Source organism: Syngnathus scovelli, chromosome 7, assembly GCF_024217435.2.
Source record: "Syngnathus scovelli strain Florida chromosome 7, RoL_Ssco_1.2, whole genome shotgun sequence".
In the NCBI taxonomy this organism is placed as follows: Eukaryota; Metazoa; Chordata; class Actinopteri; order Syngnathiformes; family Syngnathidae; genus Syngnathus; species Syngnathus scovelli.
Window position 1 is genome coordinate 8,289,722 of NC_090853.1, and position 22,242 is coordinate 8,311,963.

General features: G+C 38.8%; 1 protein-coding gene across 3 annotated transcripts in view; it reads left to right on the forward strand.

Annotated features, from left to right (window-relative positions):
* pik3cb (phosphatidylinositol-4,5-bisphosphate 3-kinase, catalytic subunit beta) overlaps window positions 1–21,851 on the forward strand; it is a 33,281-nt gene extending 11,430 nt beyond the window's left edge. The window contains exons 2-23 of one of the 3 annotated variants that reach the window (XM_049726279.1): window positions 5,745–5,940; window positions 7,059–7,287; window positions 9,616–9,836; window positions 11,285–11,464; window positions 12,039–12,248; window positions 13,344–13,433; window positions 13,652–13,906; window positions 13,984–14,080; window positions 14,180–14,310; window positions 15,458–15,508; window positions 16,089–16,277; window positions 17,294–17,415; window positions 17,583–17,726; window positions 17,914–18,013; window positions 18,552–18,733; window positions 18,836–18,945; window positions 19,027–19,105; window positions 19,395–19,562; window positions 19,648–19,771; window positions 19,890–20,035; window positions 20,267–20,399; window positions 20,842–21,851. In XM_049726279.1, the coding sequence (XP_049582236.1) occupies window positions 5,782–5,940; window positions 7,059–7,287; window positions 9,616–9,836; window positions 11,285–11,464; window positions 12,039–12,248; window positions 13,344–13,433; window positions 13,652–13,906; window positions 13,984–14,080; window positions 14,180–14,310; window positions 15,458–15,508; window positions 16,089–16,277; window positions 17,294–17,415; window positions 17,583–17,726; window positions 17,914–18,013; window positions 18,552–18,733; window positions 18,836–18,945; window positions 19,027–19,105; window positions 19,395–19,562; window positions 19,648–19,771; window positions 19,890–20,035; window positions 20,267–20,399; window positions 20,842–20,979 (3,258 nt within the window). In that variant the 5' untranslated portion in view covers window positions 5,745–5,781 and the 3' untranslated portion in view covers window positions 20,980–21,851. The remainder of the gene's footprint in view (window positions 1–5,744; window positions 5,941–7,058; window positions 7,288–9,615; window positions 9,837–11,284; window positions 11,465–12,038; window positions 12,249–13,343; window positions 13,434–13,651; window positions 13,907–13,983; window positions 14,081–14,179; window positions 14,311–15,457; window positions 15,509–16,088; window positions 16,278–17,293; window positions 17,416–17,582; window positions 17,727–17,913; window positions 18,014–18,551; window positions 18,734–18,835; window positions 18,946–19,026; window positions 19,106–19,394; window positions 19,563–19,647; window positions 19,772–19,889; window positions 20,036–20,266; window positions 20,400–20,841) is intronic. The other 2 variants (XM_049726280.1, XM_049726281.1) reach the window with 2 other exon arrangements.
* The last annotated feature ends 391 nt before the right edge of the window (window positions 21,852–22,242 follow it).

The window sequence follows — 22,242 nt, forward strand, 5'->3', positions numbered from 1 at the left end:
GAGGGGTGGTTGGGTGAGCCAAGGGCAACACAAGGGCAGTGTTTGTGCAGGGCACGGGACTGTCCTTGCTGGCACGCATGTTCACATAGGCACACTTGCCAAAAACAGAGCCTTATTGTGGACACTCTTCCCAGTTGGGTCCACCCATTACAGTTACTTCATTGTGTCACGTAGTCAAACTGTGGCGTTTCTCTTATCTCTCTTTATCATCTTTCACACATCACTCTCTGTAGAATTCAAATTGAATTTCTCCCTAGAGGGATTAAACATTAATTTAAGAATGTCTCTCACATCCTTTAACTCTGTTTTCAAGTTGCGTTACAACTTCCAAATTGAATCCTGCCCAACTTTAGAGTTGGGCAGGATTCAATTTGAACAGTTTCACCATCTCCTTATTACACCAGGGTGTACGGTAATAGCGTCACTAATTTTAGACTTATTTTGTATGTTGTACTAACCAACTTTCAGACCAAAATTTCATGAAATTAATGGTAATTTATCTGTTCTTCTAATTTCTACTTTCTAGTTCCTGGTAGTAAAACAGCCAGGAGAGTGTGACATACCCTGGGTATCAGCCTCTTCCCCTATCGATACCTGTTAATGGTAGCAAACCACGTGTCATTTTATTACCACAAAGAGATTATCGCAGGACTCCCTCTCCAAGAATAAAGTTTTATGTATTGATATCTCTTCCGGCAGCTTGAATTAGTGTACGTGTTAGTTTTAGATTAAAATAATTCACATTCATCTCCATGATCCCTTGCCATACAGTAGCCAACCCAGGGTGGATTGATCCTGAACTGATTATTTTAAATCATTCCGCTCATTTTGTTTTATTTGCTAGTTGGCTGGAAGCCATCCGTAGCTTATGTTCTCGCTCCAGCGGTACCCAACAAATGATCTAAACTTCCCTTTGATCCCTGCATGACGTGACTGCAGTGAAGTAACTAAAAAAAATAAAAATAAAATCATTGATACAGTCTCGCTGGGCTTCGTTGACCGCATACAGTCATTGCCACAGCATCTGACAGCTGTTCACAGTGTGAACAAAACAGTTGTTCCAGTAATGTCACATCATCTCATTCTAGTCCGCAAATAATAAATCTATTTTTAATATGCGATTCCCAATTGAACAAGCGAACCACCGATTCATACACAGCTCTAGTTTTGACTGCTTGACAAGCGGTACAGAAAATTGGGTGGATGGATATTTGTAGTTATTTTTTTATTCTGTTGTTGGATGATCTTAAAACCAATGTTTAGCGCCCATGGTATTTCCTTTCTATTCATGACTGCCCTCTGTCTCCATGTCTTCATTCATTTTCCACTCAGTTGATGTATAAGGGCAAGTAGTGCCATTAGAGCTAATGTCATTCAGACTCAATATTGTCACATTGCAGACTTGCACTGCCACAATCTGTCTGGCAGTCGCTCATCAATGTCACAGATAACAGTACTTTATGTCGATGCTGTAATGCAGTTGCCTCTGAAGATTTTGGCTGTTATAGTATGTCAGTATCAACAATAAACTAGGAAAAAGTATATTTGGTCTGCCCACTCATTGCATTTTTCTGAATATGATTATTTTGAAGCTCCACTTTGTGGTTTACAAGTTCAACATCACTTCCCTACAGGATATTAGTCTGCTAAAAACAAGTCTTGATTTATTTGTTTCATTCAGTGGCCCTGGATTTCTTTTGAAATGGAACCAAAACACAAAATGAAAGAGAGAATATGGTCTTGTCAAAAATGACTGATTGGCATGAAGTGGTTTTTGACTCAATTTCAAATTTAATTTGTGATGAAAAAAAAATGAAATAAAACATATGCCAAGCATCTGATTCAGCACTTTATGAATGACTTATTGGGAATTTTTCACCGGCTGTTATTTGTCACTCACTTCCTGTCTGGTGTCATTGCTTCCTTCCTGAGTGTGGGTGTGTGCCTCTGTGTCACCGGAGATCGTTGCTGTAATACGATGTTTGATCCAGATATGAATGGGCCACGTGCAACATTATGCTAATACAGAAAAACTCTCTGTCCACAAATCCACATTGTCACATGCTGTAAGCTTTTGTTTGATGTTTTCTTTTTGCTTAGTGCTGGAATTTTTAATGTATCTGCATCTTACAACTTACTGTCTGTTTTAAAAAACTCAGAAAGAATAGTAAAACATAGCAATGAAGAAAATGACAGCACAGTTACATTTTCTTCTTGCATGTCTGTAAGCCAGTGCTCTGATTCTCAGTGTGCAGCGTTTTCTCAAGTGTGCAACAAAACTTACAGAAGTGTGTTAATTGAATTCCTTTTTGAAGTATCATTTGTTTTTGACAATTTAAGTAGCAGTACTAATCCGAAACAACCTGTGCGCACTGCAAAATTGACACTACATGTTGGTATGTATTGTGTGTTCTGTTTTTATGTATACACACGTGGAGAAAAATCACGAAAATCAGTGTGTCTGCTTGAATCACTGATGTGCAAGAAGGCAGAACTTTTTTTCGTGCATACAAACTCTACATCCATGAACACAAGTGTTGTTCCTGTCTGTCCATCACACTTACATTCTACTGGTTATACCCCAAAGCAATCTTGTTTGGCACCACGTGGTCGCTTTTCCATTACACTGTTAGGTGGTGCAATGGAACCGTTCCTCAGTGCCTGGTTCTATAAGGTAGGTCGAGCAAGATTGTGACTTCAGTCATTTGATTCTAGTGGCTTACACAATTCAGTTGATCCCTTCCCAGTTGATTGTAATGGAAAAGCAACAAGCTTGGCCAAGAGAGGCCAGGGCGGTGCGGGCCATGGCCACTCTGGAACCTGTAATGGAAAAGTACATGATAGTATTTACTGAACAGTCACCACCTACCCACCCATTTACAATCCTAAATATAGGTATTGTTGCTGTTTTGTGACTGCTGATTCAGACACAAAAAGCACCCACACAACACACACAAATGCCAAAGTGGATTGATTCTTCCTTCCTTGTTATCTTGTCAGAAAAAGTACACAGTGAACCCACACTTTCGTAGATGCTCTTTCTATAAAGTTCAATGATGCCACAAAAGACCACCATAGCCTGAGCTAGAAATCAAATATGATGCATCCTGACTGATCAGATCTTTGTTTTTTGGGGACAACTCATTTTAGCCTGGGTGTTTAAGGGAAGTTTGCGACAGCATGTATGTTTTTTGTTTTTTTTCTTCAAAAGCTAACGTGCAATGTAGATTCTTGCCTAACAATTTCTATTTTTATGACTTCCAAAGCAGATAGATACACGGGATTATCGTCATACGTCCGGTTCTTTTTTTGTTTTGTTTCAACAAGATCTTTTTTTTTAGAGTAATGTTGGAAAATCTGTTTGAAACGTTTGTTTTGGGATCATCAAAGTATGTTGACAACTCAAACAATTTTAGACGTTCTTGTGGGGTGGGGGTCTCAATTACTCCCTTTTTTTGTTTTTAGTTTTCAGGGCTTGGCTCTGTCTCTACCATCCATAAACAGTGTGAGTTTCCTGTATTGGGACATTATTGTGGCTTGTAATTGTTCCAGTAAGTCAGTCACACTTTTTTCTTTGAGCAACATTGGAGGTAACTTTGTCCAAGATGTCGTCAACATGACCTCCACGCAGCCTTCTGTTTTCACATTCCACCTACACTCAGTCACACATGAACACACAGTCACACTTTGCTGACACAAGCACCCACAATATTGCCAGTATATTTGTCATCAGTCATTTACGGGAGAGTGCGGTGTATGTAGTCAAGAGGTGACTCCGTTGCTGTGGACTTATATTTAACACATTATGGAAGTAAGTGCGTCACGAAGCGTTTGGTCACTGTTTACACACAAACTGTGTTGGCGCCTAATTGTTTTCAACATTTGCACACACAAATGTAGATCACGTGACAGGGTACTGTGTAACACGAGTGTTAAAAGAACCACAATGCATCTGCTTATGGAAACACTCACCACAAGTTTTTAAGTGCTTTAAAATAACTTCTCTCATCATCTTTGGCTTCTGAGTTATTGTATTAACTTTGACTTGACCCATGAGTAGACATTTTGCACAAAGCATGGGTCAAACTGTGTATTAATCATAATTGTTTTTATGATTATGATTTATTGATTGTGATTTATGATTTTTCTGCCCTATTCAGAAAAATGTGTCAAACCATATGTCTAACCCTTTTGCTGGATCTTAATTGGTGACCAAATTATTTACATCTCAGGTAGCTGTTGTTTACACAAAAGTGACAAATAAAATAAACTTCTGTAACTGAAATTTTAGTGTGCCGTAAGGAATGTTTAGGAAGCAAATTCTATGTCACTTTAAAGAGAAAAGAAGAACATAACATAAACTGGCTCATATTTCTTAACTTTCAGAGATAGGCCATTATCAATGTAGGGGAGGTTGTCTGCTAGCTGTAGCCCCTCAGGCTCCTCTGTTTTGTTGCTGCATGAATCTTGCTGTCCTCTCGAACTGTAGCTTGCCACTGAAACCTGACATTTCAGTAGACTTTTTGCTTTCTGCCACCACATTTTTAATAACCCCACTCACCTGCGTTTGTGTGGCTATGTGCGCACACATCAACCCATGTGTATGTGAGAGAGACAGAGAGGCACAGTGTGGTGCCATCACAGCATGTGCAGACACTCTCCAAGCTGTCTTGTGTGAAAACGTCATTTATAGAGCCTATAATTAACAAGCTCAGACTTTATATTCATGCACATCTTGTTCGAGTGGCCTTTGGTCTTATGAATAAATCAGTCAGACATGCTAGGTTTCATGTTTCTTGTCGTTTAGGTAATCGTGCACCCTTAACATTCAAGACTCACTTTTGTCTGTTTGTTTCCTGGTGGCACACAATCCATAGAGGGGATTTTCAGGGTATTTCATATAATACCATAGCGTGTCTATTTCATTTACCCGATTATCTTTCATCGTGATCCCATGCAGTCGAAGAAAGGCCGTCTAAAGAGAGGTTCCCCGGGCAATCTACTTTTGGAACAACACACTTTACATTAGCTCCATTTGTACAGTTGATAATGGCAAGTGGCTCCAAACACTCTGCAGATATTGCACCATCCTCAGACACGTGGCATAACAGCGGCTCATCTGCTGGTTGCTCAAGCACTTAGCTTGGAAGGGAAAGAACATTAGAGGCAATCAGGCCTGTCATTTCCAACGGGCTGATTGAGCCGCAATGGATCTGTGGCGAAGTAGAGAAGTTAATGTGCACGAACATCTGAGGACAAGCTAATGAGGAAAAGAGCAGGTGGAAGTGCTGTGGTTGAAGAAGCACAAATTGAGAGCAGTAGGATGTCCTCTTTGTGCAACTCAGTAGAACCCGTCGGATTTGAGTTCCCACATCCACTTGTGAGTTTGATTATATATTTTGTCCTAGATTTTAATTTGAACATGTCTGTTATGTGGTCTTTGCACGTGTTCTCTGCATGGGGACAAGTGTCCACTGTGGAAAGGGCTGGCTGACCTGTTTTGTTTGCTTAGTGGCCATTCCGCTGTGCACTGGCCTTAGCCCAAGTTAAATCCACCAGCTTCCATGTGGACACTGAACCGTTGAATTATGCGAACTTTGTTGTTAAGGAAGGCTACAAACAGAACCATCTGTATGTAGCAAACAAGAAGCAGTGCAAGGATTGTTTCAGGAAGTTGTTTGCCTCTTTTGTCTTCCAGTTATACACTTTAAATCACCACACATTTTTGTTTGACTGTTCTGCAGGTCCTTATGGTTGAGGTGGTGTGTGCTACCTCTTGCCATGCCTCCAGCCATGACAGACCTCCTGGACATATGGGCAGACCATTCGCCCTTGGCTGGCCATGCCCCGGACCAAATCACGGTAGATTTCCTGCTTCCCACTGGTATCTACATTCCAATGGATGTTCCACGCGAGGCCACCTTTCAACATATCAAACTGGTAAGAAGAGCTCGTTTGTGTTTAACACAATTATTGTTCAAACCCGTCTCGGAAATGATTTGTGGAATTTTGTTTCCCTGATTTGTGTCATTAAGTCGTTAAGCATTGTTTTACAGAAACTTTCTTTACTTTGACAATTCAAATTTGTTTTGCAAATACGAGTTCTAACCTTTTTTTTTTAAGCTGAGCCCTTTGGCACTCTCATGCCATTTTCAGTTGACAAGTGTTCTCCCACGATGGGTGATAATGGGAATTTTGCTGCTTAATTCATGTTCCACAAATATATTAATCAGAATGCCATGTTTAGATTATTGGGGGTGTATAGAACATAATATAATGAAGACATTTTTGGACTTGACTTCCGTTTAACAGAGTTCTGTCCTCCAGGACAAACATAGAAAAAAAATAACATTTAAGTTAAGCCAAGGTGATTAACCACTTATGCACACCACATGTGAAATTACTTTCTTTGACAAAAGCATTTGTTGAGTAATTTGTGAAAATTTGATCATTTTGAGTTTATATATTTATAAATATATAATGTCAGTGGAGCATGCATATGAGAGTGATCCCCGAAGGAAGTCTCTAAACAGAAGACAAAGCACCATTACATTATCATATGACAAACAGGAGAGAAGCCTGCCAGAGTAAGAACCCTCTTGGCCGTTTCACCAAATGAATAAAGACACGTGAGATGTTAAGTAAGGATATGACTTAAATCAGAAACTTTATTTTTTACCTTGTTGCCCATTTAATGATCAAAGAGCCAAGTGATGTAGTTGAAAATGCTTTATGATACTTTTGCTAGACAGATTAAGGGCATGTAGAAAAAGTTAAATGCAAACTTCGTGTTTTGTTTTTTTAGGAAATGATTAATTTAATCTTTGTAAACATATTGGAAAAGTTACTTTTTTTATCAACTGCAATGTTGTTGGGAAACACATACTGTACAGAAGTGATTTTTGACAATACTGTATTTCATAAAAAGTTCTGTTATGATTGAGATAGTACATACAGTTACATACTTTTGGCCCTTGCATAAGACTCCACCTAGACAACTTACTAATTCAAAAGTTATTTTGTCATAAATTTTCTCAGTTAATTCTCCTCTTCTGTAGCTCCTATGGAAACACGCTCAGACATTCCCCTTGTTTCTTGCCTTGGGCGAGATGGAAAGCTACATGTTCCAGTGTGTCAACCAGACGGCCGTGCACGAAGAACTAGAAGATGAAACGAGGAGACTATGTGATGTTCGTCCCTTCTTACCGGTTCTCAAGTTGGTGACACGCAACTGCGGTCGAGCTGAACGGCTGCTGGATTCCAAAATTGGTGTGCTTATTGGCAAGGGTAAGACATCTTTGATAAACAATTCAAGCTGTCACACAGAGTCCGATTTCAAAATAATTAAGTTGCTTTGGAGTTCTAGCTAAGAAATCATTCCCAGATCACAACATGCCTTCAGCACTTCCTCCCCAGCAACACCACTACAGAATTTCACACATTTATTCATCAGCCAGCTGTCCCGTCTGTACCTTGCTCAAATCAATGGCCCAATTATATACAGTCGTAATGGCACTCCAAGGGCAACCGTAACTATAATGTGGCCCGTGACACAAATTAGTTTGATACCCCTGGTCTAGTGTAAAAATAATTTCTACAATACGTCAGTGTAAAAGGGCTTCAGGTTAGAACATTAGCTCAGCTGAGTGTCAGGGCCAGTATTTGGCATTTCACGCATATCAGCCTCGACCTTTAAAAAAACTAATCTGCCTTCCATTAAAAGATCACAAAATATGGCAAGCCTCAGGATTTTTTTATTTCTTAATTTTTCATTTAGCTTGGGAACTCATTACATTTCTTTTATTTCAACTAACTAACACAAAGTTAAGTCAAGTCAAGTCAAGTTTATTTGTATAGCCCTAAATCACAAGCGGTCTCAAAGGGCTTCACATAGACAAAAATTGACAATTATTCTCAAAGCATCCCCTGATCTTAAGCTCCCAAAAGGGCAAGGAAAAACAAAAAAAAAACTACCAGGGAAAAATGAGAAACCACAGATGGAAGGATCCCCCTTTCAGGATCACCAGGTTGCAATGGATGCAGAGAGGGCACAAATAATACATCATATGAAAATCAATGAAAAAGTGCATGTCCAAGTCAAAGCGAAGAGCTGCCGGAGGTGCCCTCGACAATGTTTAAGTTAAACATTAACGTTTAAACTATTTTGAAATTTTAGAACACTTTATGCTGTAGTTAGGTAGCTCTCTCTCTATTGTTGAAGTTTCCATTAAACGTTCTAAGATGTTTCTGTGCCTGGGAGGTTTCCGCACTTTTTCTTAGAATTTGTCATCAAAGATGTCTGTAATGTAAGAGAGAAACTCGTAATATGTGGGTTGGTAATAAAACAAGGTATTGTAATTAGGCACTTAGGTGTGATTGTGAATGCTTGTGCCCTGCAATTGGCTGGCTATCAGGCCAGGGTGTCCCCTGCCCACTGCCCGAAGTAATCTGGGTTAGGCTCCAGCGCGCCCACGACACTCGTGAAGATTAGTGGTTCAGATAATGGGTGTATCAAATCTGAAATCTGTTTATGCCTTAAGGTGTTTGAACAAAGTGTTGAGTTTGTGTTGTAAACAAAATTGACATCCTAAAAACGTTTTCTTTTTTACTGAAAATGAATATTGGCTCCAAATATGGGTTCTACTAAAAAGTGGGACATAATCATTCAGAACATAAGGCTGTTGTCTGCTCAAGATAAAGCTTTTTCAGGTATATCATTACTCAAATAGCAAAACATTTTAGTAGAATTTTAAATATATACTTTGGATAGGAGGGGAAGGTTAAGCATTTGGTGGTATGGTATGGGCACGAAATTTCACAGTCTCCTTTTCTCAGCTCAGTAGATCTCAATGGACATTTTCTGTTCTTGGAATCTTTCTAAAAATAAATAAAAATGTAAAATAAACTTCTGCTATGTCAGTCAAGTGGAAAAGTAGGTGAGGTGGAGCAGAGACTTTCAATCAAAGCTAGGGGGTCATGCGGATGTTAAATGGCTTTAAATAGCAGCATGATGTTTTCATTAGCAAGGGACTATTGTGCTGAAAACTCTTTAGTAAAATTGAGTCATAAGAGATTTAATCACCCAAGCAGTACCTTTGGCATTTAGGTCCAGCATTAATGTTTGGAGGTGTCTGTTTAATTCTATACGAGATTCGGGTTGTAGTTCTAAAATTGGTTCCTCCACTGTATGTACATGTTGGGCCAAATAGGTCTTTGTGGCTCTAAAGTTACTCATTTGTGATATTGTGAATGTTTAAGCTACATGTACAAAAATAGTAATCCACACAAATAAACACACACAAAAAAAATAATAATAATAATATTTGAAAGGAAGTACTGCATTGGAATGAGCCAGGGGGGTTGACATTCTGAATGCCACATATGTTTACTGAAAGGTCAGGAAGAATAATATCACTAGACTTACTAGTCTGCGGAGAGCTTTTGTTGCTTTCTTACGTTTTCATTTAAAGTCTCTCCACATATGGAAAGTGCCAAAATTAAATATGGTTTCGACAATCGATAGGATATGTATGACATTATATTTGTCTTATGCTTCGAAGCATTTCATTGTACGAAAATTGCAACTGCTTTTTTCCCCCCCCCAATCTCTACTAGGCCTTCATGAACTCGATGGCATGGATGACCAGGAAGTAAAAGACTTTCGCTGTAAAATGTCTCGCATCAGTGAAGAGAGAATGCAACGTCTCCAGATGATGACATGGACAGAGTGGTTGCAGGCATGTTTTTGCCCACAGCTTGAGCCTTGGATCAGCAAAGATGGACTCAATGACCGCTCAGCTACCTTAAAAGTCATCATCCATGTTGACCAATCTCAGGTGAGCTTCCACGGCCCAGCGGCCTTGACACAACTTTGTATGTTTAACACTGTTTTAGTTAATGTTTGAAATGAATAACCATTTATCCAGTTTCTATCGCTCGGAGTGCAGCTAAATTGGAGCCACTCTATAATGACTTTGGGCAAGACCTGATTGCCAGTAAATTGCAGGGCCGATATAGAAAACTTGTCACGCTCATTCATAATAGACAGTCAATCACAGGGCTCTCATCGAGATAGATGACCTCTCACATTCATACCTATGATCAACAGCATCCTCAAACTTAGTAAATCAGTGAATGTAAACTTTGTCACAAAATGTTGTGGCATAACGTGGCTCACTAAAGAGGAAAGAAAAACATGAGCTAAAACAGGCAGCTTTTTGTTTTCTCTTTTTGGCATGTGTTTGTTTATTCTATTACAATGCCATCTAGTGTCAAGCAGGCAGCTGACTGCAACATATTGTTGCCAGCAGCAGATCATTTTCCATCCTATTGTCAGATTGAAGGAAGAAAACACCAAATATTGCAAATGGAGATCATTTGGCTGTTTTATTTTTGCCAAATAGCAACTCTCAACAGCTTCTTCTGCTCTGTGTCATCTTATGAGTGTAATTCAGAAAAGTCATGTACGTCATGTGACAAGTCTAAATGAGTCAGAACTAACATCATAATTATGACATTCTCACTGAATTTGACGGATAGGTCAGTGGATTGAAGCCCTGCCTTTGGTCCATGGTTCCATTTCCCTCAGCATTTCGTTCTGTCCTTCTGTTATACACACAGAAGTTCATAATCATGGGGTGATCCTCAAGACCTTTTGCGTTACAGTATTCCCTTACACAAGTAAAGGCCATATTATGCTCAAGTGAAAATTGGCAGAAACTTTTATTTGGAAGGTCAGACACAATAAGATGTAATATGGGCAGGAAGTGTGTTATTGTTGTAAAGCAAACATGGTCATTGTTCATTGGTGTGAGTCTTCCTTTAGGGATTTCATTTTGTTTGTCAGCCATGTAGCCGCTGATCTCTATTGATGTTTTCATACCTATGCTGATGTTGTTTAAACATAAAGATTTGTGCGGTATGCGCCTGCATTTTCCCCAAAACGCTTCTGTTAATTTATTGATGCAATTCGATTATATCGCCAGGAAATTATAATTCCATCTCAGGAATCGGGTCAGTACTGAGCTATAATTAGAATACGACAGTAAGCCTCCCTGTTTCATTCAGAACATATTGACCCGTCCGTCTGAGTTGATTCAACACGCACATGTGTGACTTGTGTTATGTGCTGTGTTTTTAGTCGTTACATTTTTACATAAACACAAAACATTTAGTATAGCACTTCATGCAGACTAGTACATACTTCATTAGGATTTATGTACATTTTAGAACTACAGTGTTGCAGTGATAAACACACTCATATTTTGTATTCTTTTTCCTGAAGGATTCTGCCTGTTTGAAAGTGCCTGCATCCTGCAACGCTGCCGAGCTGATAGATCTGGCTCTAAGGAAGTGGTTGACCACTCATGGGCATGAGGAGGAGGCATGGAGAGGACAGTATGTCCTGAGAGTCAGCCATTGCATGGAGTTCCTCTGTGGAGACCATGCGCTCTGTGAATACAAGGTCAGTGGGTGCATTTGATTGCAAGTTAAGATGAAAATTTAATGTTGAATCAAGATTAAATTGATGAGACTGACAGAGAGACAGATACACACACACAGGTGCACGGAGACAAATGTCACGAAGGACTATATGCCAGTATTTCGACTTGGAAAAAACTTAGTGCAATAAGAAAAGACTTGTACTTTCACTGTTTCTAAAAGTGTTATGAGTGCATTAAGAAAATCTCAGTGGTTTACATCGTTTTTTATTCATTTGAAAAATGTGTGGCTTTGAAATTATTGTCTTTGTGTCATTTCATTGTGTTTACTGATCAGCTTTATGAAGAAAAAATAATAGTCATTAATGACATTTTTTGTGTCCTCTTCTTATTTGGAAAAAGTATCAAAATACATTTAGTACTGATACCGATACAAAAATATGGAGCCTATACAATCATATTGCTGTCAGAATAAAATTAATTAAAAAAGCTGTACTGCTTATTATATCCGAGCATGGCATTTTCAATATGTATCAGATAAATGTTTATTCAATTGTTATTGGTTATTCAATGTAGTGTATCCTTTCCTGTGTGTAGTATATACGCACATGTATGCAGGCAAGGGAGTCTCCACACCTTACCTTGGTTTCCTCCAGTACAGTCAAGGCCATGTTTGAAAAGGAAATCGCCGCCATTGGAGCAGTAGTCAGTCGCAAGTCCTCCAACCCGCCTGTGCCCCTACCTCCAAAAACAAGGGTTACCGTTGTGAGTCACTCATGTGCTTCATTCTCAAGAAGCCGGAAAAAGGTCATTACAAACACAGTGTGATGCAGTGCAGTCAAGTATAAATTGCAACCCCAATAATGAATACATTTTTATTATAGCTCTTTGTACACTCTGAAATTGTTAGAAAATTAGAATATAAGGAAAGGCTTTTTCAAGAAAATTAAGAATTGTTGTTTTTACTTATTGAGATTTTTCTAAAGATAATCATTGTCAGGGCAGCATTTGTGTAGTGATTCACATAGCAGCCTTTCAGGCTCTATTACTGTCCACTCTGTCATTGATTGGTAATCAATTTATCCTCTTATCCCAAGGCAGCTTTGATATGTTCCATCTTTCCTTTGATCCATAACAGGATAAATGGTGTAATGTTTATTAATTATTAATAGTGTTGTTATTATTATATTTGACGTAAATATGTTTATAGTGTTTTATAACCATTATTGATTAATATATGGGGTGGGTGCATGGACAAATGCAAATCAATGGCCCTCAAAAGGGGCTGGGGTAAGACCTAATATGGTTTGTTTGTAGCTAGTTTAGATGTGATGTGTAGACAGTAAATGTTCTTCAGCACACTTAAATACTCTGTTCAAATAACCCAATGTTTATGCGGTCGTGTGCCGTCATTGTTTCAACCAAATATCCAAAAACTTACAGGTGTTCAGATTTACCAAGCAAACATGCGTCGCCATGAACTCCTGTGTTTTATGAGGCTGTTTTTTGTTACCTGCCTTTATTTGCCACCTTGCCCCAAAAAATAAATACACAAAAGTAAATAGACCGCTCAGTTTGCTATAAACATGGTGTTGTCTCTCCCTCATGTTTGATTATTGTAAAGCGCAAGTTATTGTAATTAGCAAGTATTCAACAATGGAAATGTTACAAAAACGTAAAAATAAAGACACGCACACACCCGCCGACATACACTCACACACACAGACACACCTGTTATTATTGTGGTTGGAGTAGTACCGTGCCCACCGCAACATACAGCCCACCACATGCACACATTATGTACATATTTGCAATCCAGGATATGAATGCATGCATATATGTATGGCAGTTTATTGTGCTGCTGCTGCTGCTGCATTCATTGTATTTTTTCTCATCCTACAGCAAGAACAGACTTGTGTGTGGGACGTGCCAAACCCATTTAAGATAGTTCTATTGAAAGGCTGCAAGGTGAATGCGGAGGAGACTGCTAAGGTAAACCTTGTACACATCCATTACAGTATTGCATTACTATTAACATAAAGAAATCAGTAACAGTAAAAAAAAAAAAATATATACAAAATAAGGTAGTTGGATTGGAAACTCCTAGCTTACTAAATAATAACCATCTCCAAAATGCATTATTTATATTTATTGTCACTAGTGCCACTGAATTTAAACCAGATCATATTTCTTTGTGATGGTCTACACAGGTCCAGGTCAGGGCCGGGCTTTTTCACGGAACAGAGCTTTTATGCAAACCAGCTGTGAGCAGCGAGAGCAACGGCCGCTCAGAGCACACGTGGAAAGACAGCACATTAGAGTTTGACATCTCGGTCTGTGACCTGCCGCGGATGACACGCCTGTGCTTTGCCATCTATGCCGTCATGGATAAGGTCAAGAAGCAGAAGTCTACCAAAAACGCCCATCCAAACAAGTACCAGACCATTCGCAAAGCAGGGAAAGTGGTAAGAAGCCAGCAGGTTCACTACCCTTCCCGCTTTTACGATACCCTTGACCCCTAACTTCTGTCGTTATTTGTTAGCACTACCCCATAGCTTGGGTGAACACAATGGTGTTTGACTACAAAGGTCAGCTAAAGATGGGAGATTTCGTCCTTCACTGCTGGTCTTCGTTTCCTGGTATTAAACTCAACCGTTCACTTCTAATTATTTGACTTCAGTGAAAACCTGGTTAAGCGTGTTCAGCAATTAACCAAGAAATGATTTTGCTTTGGTCAGATGAACTTGAAGAGATGCTGAATCCCATTGGAACTATTCAGACCAATCCATTCACAGAAAACGCCACAGCTCTGCACATCAATTTCTTCAAATACTCAAAGCACCCCATCATGTTCCCTCCCTTTGACAAGGTCAGACCACAGTAAGCAATTGAACTGTTGATCATTTGGTACAGTACCTGCAGTGCCTTGAAAAGGTATCGATGCCCCTTGAACTTCACATCTTGTGACCTTAGAATCACAAATGTATTTTGTTGAGATTTTATGTGCTAGCTAGACACACACAAAGTACCACGTAATCAAATTACTGCATTTTCCACACTATAAGGCGCACCTAAAAACCACCAATTTTCTCGAAACCCGACAGTGCGCCTTATAATCAGGTGCACCTTATATATGTACCAATATTGAACCACTACAGCAGGCGTGTCCAAAGTCCGGCCCGCAGGCCAAATGTATATATTTTATACATGGACAAAGTTTTCAAATGGGCCATTCATTGAAGGTGCGCCTTATAATCTGGTGCGCCTTATAGTGCGGAAAATACGTTAGTCTTCAAAATTCTATGATATAAATCATGAATCGTCCGATTTCCTCGCACATCGCAAAAAAACATTTTCAGCTGAGATAGTCTCCAGCATGCCCGCGACCCTTGTGAGGAAAAGCGGTTCAGAAAATGGATGGATGGATAAATCTTAAATATTTATTGTGCATTTGCATTCATTTCCTGTACTGATGGATGAATCCAGTGAATCAGCTCCCTTCAAAAGTCTCCTATTTCGTGAATAGAGTTCATTGTGTGTAATTTAATCTCAGTATACAGTAAATACACCGGTTTTGTAAATGCCTCAGCGCTTTTGTTAGAGAACACTCGTGAACAACATCATAAAGACCAAGGAACTCACCAGACAAGTTGTGAAATTTAAAGCATAGTTGAATTATAAAACATATACTGTATATATCCCAACTCTGAATCATCAAAAGGAGAACTATTTAATCCATCCGTCTCAATATGAGAAAAGTATGGCGCTATTGTAAACCAGCTAAGACATGGCATCTGTTACATTATCAAATTTATATCATGAAACTTTTGATACTTAAGTCAGACAGTCTTTAGCAGACAGTTAAGTACTACTTTGTGTAGGTTGATCATATAAATCTTAATAATAAAACATTGGAATTTTTGGTTGTAAGTAATTTGTGAAAATGTTCAACAGTTTTTCAAGACACTGAATTCCCTGATATGTGGGTGAATGTCCATTCATACTTTTTTTTACAGATCCTGGAAAAGGCTGCTGAGATTGCTGGAGCAAGTGACTGTGCACCAATGGTGAGTTAATGTACAGTAGGTTGTAATTGCACATATAAAGTCAAGTGAAAAAACTCCATGGCATCATGAGCAATAATGCTATTAAATATGACCACTCCCTCGAGAGCAACGCTCTTCCTTTGAAACCCATTGTTTCTTTCTGTTAGCGTGTAACAGAAGAAAAGATACTCCAATCAGATTTCTTGCTTTTTCCTGCCTTACGTATCCGTCAACCTGAAAGCCACCCCTGGGCGTCGACAGCCCATTACATAATTTTGTCTTTGGCATGCCTGAACCTAACATTAGTTCTGTGTTTCTTTTGCAATGCACGATCTGTGAGGTAGTGTGTGATCTGCAATGCTCTGCAAGTGTTGATAGTTTGAATACATTTAATACCTTTATTGTAAAATATGAAATGAATCTTTTGTTTTGTTTAGTTTGCATATTTATTTTAGGTTGAATACTTTTATAGAAGCTTAGAAAAATAAGCAATGTTGATACACGCCTGCCTTCTAGTGGACATTTATAGTAACTACAGTCACTTTTCAAACTCCCTTTTTACTATCCTAGTCTCTCTCTTACGTTACCTCACTTTCCTCAGGGTCGTGGCGGTAAGAAGTTCCACATTGAGCTGAAGGAGATCATGGAGCGGGATGCACTCTCTCAGCTATGTGAGAATGAGAAGGACTTGATCTGGACACTACGCCACGACTGCCGAGAAAATTTCCCTCAGTCACTGCCCAAGCTGCTGCTCTCCGTCAAGTGGAGCAAACACGAGGACATGGCCCAGGTTTGCAAAAACAAGAAATTCTAGAAAATGCTACAATTAGGTGGTATTTATTTATTTATTTATTTATTTATTTATTTATTTATTTATTTATTTATTTATTTATTTATGAGGTGTTGTATTTAATCAAAATTTCAAACAAATTTGCAAGGATCTGCTTTTACTGTGGAAAACAGTGATCAACATTTTCCCTATTTTCTGGCGTGTCACCTACCAAACCATAATCAATTTATGTAAAAACGGAATTTATTACAATGAGGAACACAATTTGAAGATCTAGCATGAATTATCTGTATTTGACATTTAGATGCATTTGAATCCATCTCAGAAGTATCACTCGAACATTTGTATAGATCAGTCCCCAAGAAGTACCTCTAAGTTTCAAAAAATGTGTTGAAGACATCACTCCTTATCATGAGATCTTGCTTATTTGCTGTTTGTTTGATTTTCTTTCATCATTTAATAATATCAGATAAACAACAATAACTGATTAATAAACGGACATTGAAAAAAACAGTTTTACAGTAAACTGTAATGCAAAAAATATTTTTGAACTGATTTATTGGTGGAATAATCATTAGAATAATTGATTCTAAAGATATTTCATAGTGAAAGCTCTAGATAAATGCATGTATGAATGTTGCTGAACTCAAATGTAATGCCAAAATTACCTAAAACAAATTAGCCTACAAAAGACACAAGTGCATGTGTAAAAGTAAAACGAAAATGCCACAAATTTTAAACGCACATAACAATGTCACGCTGGATAAACATCCCACGGTTTTTGTTTCATTTTGACAAGTTAACTGCTGTCCCTTGTCTGCTATCTGGTTTATTGTATTTTATGGTTAAATGTAGCCCTAGAGTATATTTTTGTCATGTAAAGTTAATCATTCTGATCATCTTAATTTCTAACTGGAGTAAAATGTATTCATAACAACACTACATACCCCCAGCCTATATGTACTAAGTGTTTAAAATTTCCGAATAATTTTGATTTTATGTCTGTCTGGGTTTAGCTGCAAGCACTGCTTCAGATTTGGCCCAAACTGTGTCCAAGAGACGCTCTGGAGCTTCTGGATTTTAACTATCCAGATCAATACGTCAGAGAGTATGCTGTACGCTGCTTGTATGATATGAGGTAAGCATAAATACTGTCACAATTCCTTTCAATCTCATCCTTTGTCTCATCCTCTTCTGTCATTTGCATCATTTCCACTATCATCATGTTTGTATGCTTCCTCTCAAATTGTCAATCTTCTGGAGTGTAAGAATCTGACCTCTCGCTTCCCTCTTGTTCTTCTTAAGTAACGAAGAGCTGTCACAGTACTTGCTTCAGTTGGTTCAGGTGTTGCGTTATGAACCCTATTATGACTGCGCCCTTACCCACTTCCTGCTGGAGCGAGCCCAAGGAAATCGCAAGATTGGGCACTTCCTCTTCTGGCACTTAAGGTTTGTTTGTTTGTTTGTTTGTTTGTTTGTTTGTTTGTTTGTTTGTTTGTTTGTTTGTTTGTTTGTTTACAGTCCAAAGAGAGATGGTTTTTGTTGTCTTTTTTTTCTTACAACATAAAATTGAAAGCTGGGTAGCAAGACAGTTTTCCACTTGCTGATCAGTCTTTGTGTGTGCTGCCACCTATAGGTCAGAAATCCACATGCCTGCTGTTTCAGTTCAGTTTGCCCTCATGCTTGAAGCCTACTGTAGAGGCAGTATCCCTCATATTGAGGTTCTAAAGAAACAGGTATCTTTTTTCAACATATCTAAACTCACACCAAATCAATGTAATCGTCGTCTTAAAATTCAATCGGGATTTTTATTCGCATTATTACTTTTATTATTATTATTATTATTATTATTATTATTATTATTATTATTATTGTTATTATTATTATTATTATCATTATTATTATTATATAAATTAGACCAGAATAAAATAAATCTGTTTTCATCTCTATCACATTGGATTTATAGTATTCTTACAGGGGCAATAGCATCACCCCCTTGCCCCTTAACCTTTACCCTTTCTGCTGCTCTGACAGAAGGTCCCTTGGACATTCTACTTCCTTTTCAACCCTGTTGTGCATTAGCCACTTCCTGTTTTGAAAAGGACACGACACATTCTGCGTTGACATATTGCTGACACTGTGTTTTTAAGGCGAACATGCACAGCAGTGGGAATCGATGATCTACTGTTTTTAATATGCTGATTGGTAGAAATGTAAAAGTAAGACAACAAAATCATAATTTACCTTGATTAATTCTGGGTATTTTCCAACTAGGTGGAAGCCTTGAGTAAGCTAAAGTCAGTGAATGAGCTAATAAAGCTGGGAACCATGAAGAATGCTCGGAGTAAGTTGACCAAGGAGGCCATGATGACTTGCCTAAAGCAGAGTGGCTACTCAGAGACTCTGTCGGACCTGCACTCTCCTCTAAATCCCAACATTCTGCTGTCAGGCATGAAGTGAGTCAACAGTCGACAACCCGCGTGTGGGGCAATGTGTTAAAGGGGGATTATTTTATTTTTTTTTATTTTTTTTAAACATACTCATTCTTTATATGGCAGTGTGCAAAAGTGTCGCTACATGGACTCCAAGATGAAGCCGCTCTGGATTGTTTACAACAACAAGCTGCTGGCAGGGGACACCTTAGGAATCATCTTTAAGAATGGGGATGGTAAGAAAAGTCAAGAGGAGCGTTTTTAGTTACTGTACAGTTGTCAGACTTTAAAATTCCTATTTCACTTTTCCTCCCCAGACCTAAGACAAGATATGATGACACTGCAGATTTTGCGGTTAATGGATTTGCTATGGAAGGAGGCTAATCTCGATCTCAGGTGAGTGCATCTGCTTGTTTTTGTTGCTTTGTAGGAAACAGGATGCACTTAACTACCTTGTGCCTATGGCTGAATATCTGGAAAAGCCCTGATTTTGAATCACTAAATAATATCAATTAACAAAAACAACTGTGTCAAAAACAATAATTGAGTGGGTGCAAATAAATGTGTATCCGATTATTCGATTAATCGATGGAATAATCGATAAAATAGTTGATAGTGACTGCCCTGGGGTAGTTCTTGTGTGTTTACACCCTAAAACCTGATTCTCTCGCCGTATGTCGTGCAGGATAGTACCATATGGTTGCCTAGCGACAGGTGACCGGGCAGGGCTGATCGAAGTTGTGTCATCGGCTGACACAATTGCCAATATCCAGTTGACCAGCTCCAATGTGGCAGCCACTGCCGCATTCAATAAGGATGCTCTGCTCAACTGGCTCAAGGAACGCAACTCTGGGTATGATGGTACCACAGGATGAGTAATTTCTTATGTATAGCTTGTACTTTTTTTCTGAAAAATATCGATTTTTGCATTCAAACAGAGATGCTCTTGATCGGGCCATTGAGGAGTTCACCTTGTCATGTGCAGGCTACTGTGTAGCCACATATGTCCTCGGCATTGGGGACCGCCACAGTGACAACATCATGGTCCGCAGCACTGGGCAGGTTGGAAAATTAATTTATTATAATTTAGTGTGCAGTATCCTCAAAGACCAGTAAATAAAAAAATAATAATAATACTGATTTAAAGCTGGAGCTCACTGCCTTTTTTTCTGCCCACCAGCTCTTCCACATAGACTTTGGTCACATACTGGGCAACTTCAAGTCAAAGTTTGGCATAAAGAGGGAACGTGTGCCATTCATCCTCACACACGACTTTATCCACGTCATACAACAGGGCAAAACTGGGTACACTGAAAAATTTGGCAGGTCTGTTCCACTTAGTCTACTTTATCAAGTTATAAGTCTCAATAAGCTGTTGGAAAGTAATTTGGTCATCATATTAATATTTAAATTATAAATATATATATTATAAATTTATAAGCTCATAGAGACATTCCATGTGCATGTTTCACCCATATTCAACATAACCACTTTAATATCAATGTTACTTGCGGTTGTGAATGACGTTCCATTGTGTGTGACTGACTGTATTGGCAGCTTCCGTCAGTACTGTGAGGAGGCTTATCTCATCTTGAGGAAGAATGGGAACCTCTTCATCACCCTGTTTGCCCTCATGCTTACCGCTGGCCTGCCTGAACTCACTTCAGTCAAAGACATCCAATACCTGAAGGTGATTATGATACTTGCGTGCATGCCTTTCAGCACTATTTCTTGCTGACATAGCAATAATGCCTAATTAAAATGAATGAGGTATCAGTAGCATTGGAGTGACAGAACAGTAATTAGAACCCCTCAAAACCGGTTTTGATCATTTTTTGTTTACTGTAATAAGCAACATGTATGGATATACACTAACAACTCTGCAGGGGGCAGTGTTGTACTTCACATACGGCTCTGGCGGCACTCACTTCTGCCACACAGTATTGGAAATTGAGCACAGATAAGATCCGGTTTTGAAATGTGTATTTTTTTTTAAATTGTCACATTGCCACTAATCCAGTTTATCCAATTTTGTCAATTTCTTCCTTTCTTATGCACTATATAAGTACAAATATTTTTTATTTTATTTTTTAATATTATCATCTTTATCGTCCATGGTCGCCACCCCACAGGATTCCTTGGCTTTGGGCAAAACAGACGAAGAGGCACTCAAACAGTTCCGGCAGAAATTTGATGAGGCTCTGAGAGAGAGCTGGACAACCAAAGTCAACTGGATGGCCCACAATGTTGCCAAAGACAACCGCTCCTAGAGCACCAGAGACACGTTGAAGGCAAGGATGCATCCACATCACAGGCTGATCCGGTGTCGCTCTTTGGCATGAGGTGTGATGTCTTTGCCACATGTACTGTAGAAGTGAATGGGTACATGGTCTCACCACAGCCCCAAGCTCCTTCAAACATTCCTCTATACTTTAAAGGACCATCGACACCAACAGGAAGTACAGCTTGGCAGTGGGTCTATAAGTGTACCCCGTTTCTGTAGCCGGATTGTATTTTTTTATTTGAGATGTCTTTATTGCTCTTCTCCTCATTCTAGGAGACTTTGATGGGAGTGAGCCTTTTGTCCTTGTTTTACAATGGTTGACTTGAATCAAATTGGACCTTTAAACACTGGAACATTTTTGAAAGAAATGTGAGATGGGTTTTTTTCCCCGAAAGTCCAATCAAGTCCAAAACAATAATTACTATGAATGCAATCTATTTTGTTTAAAAAATATATAATAATAACCCGCCACCCAACGACAATTGGTCTTGCTGAGAAATAACAAAAAGCAAATGTTTTTGTTGCCGACTTTATTCATGAATGTGCCACTTTTTCCCAGGAGCAGTTTTTATATCGGGCGATTATTTTGACAGGGTGCACCCCCCAAGGATCTGTCTCTGTATTTTGTGCAATATCCATCAATGAGTATATAAACCATATCTACATGTATAAAATTCCTACGGTCTTGACCTATCTTTTTTTTTTTTTTTTTGTATAGCAACTGTAGTTTGCACCACTAGCCATTGACAGTCTTAGTTAGACACTGGATATTGTCAAATTTTATTGTTGTTTGGTGTTATTCATAGGAGTTCTATTAATAAGTTTTATTAATTAAAGGTTATTTTCCCCTGTGCTGCATTTCCTCCTGTGGTCTGTTCATTACGTGGGGATTGTGTGCATGTGTTCAGTTTTGCGGAATTCGTGCCCTGATCTTAAAGCTCAAAGTATGGCATTAAACAGTCAAACATAAAATGACATTGCCAAAAATATTTTAGATCATGAAGCACTAAATATTTTAGCCTAGTGTAGGTTATCAATCACAGCAAGAACAAATGTGCCTTAATAAAGATGCCTGTCCATTCAAAATAATGCATATGGTCTTGTGTTTGTGTGGAGTTTGCATGTTCACCCCGTGCCTGTGTGGGTTTAACTAAGAATTCCTCCCACATCTGAAAAACATGCATGGTAGCACTCTAAGTTGCCAGTAGGTGTCAGTGCAAGTGCGAATGGATGTGTGCCCTACGATTGG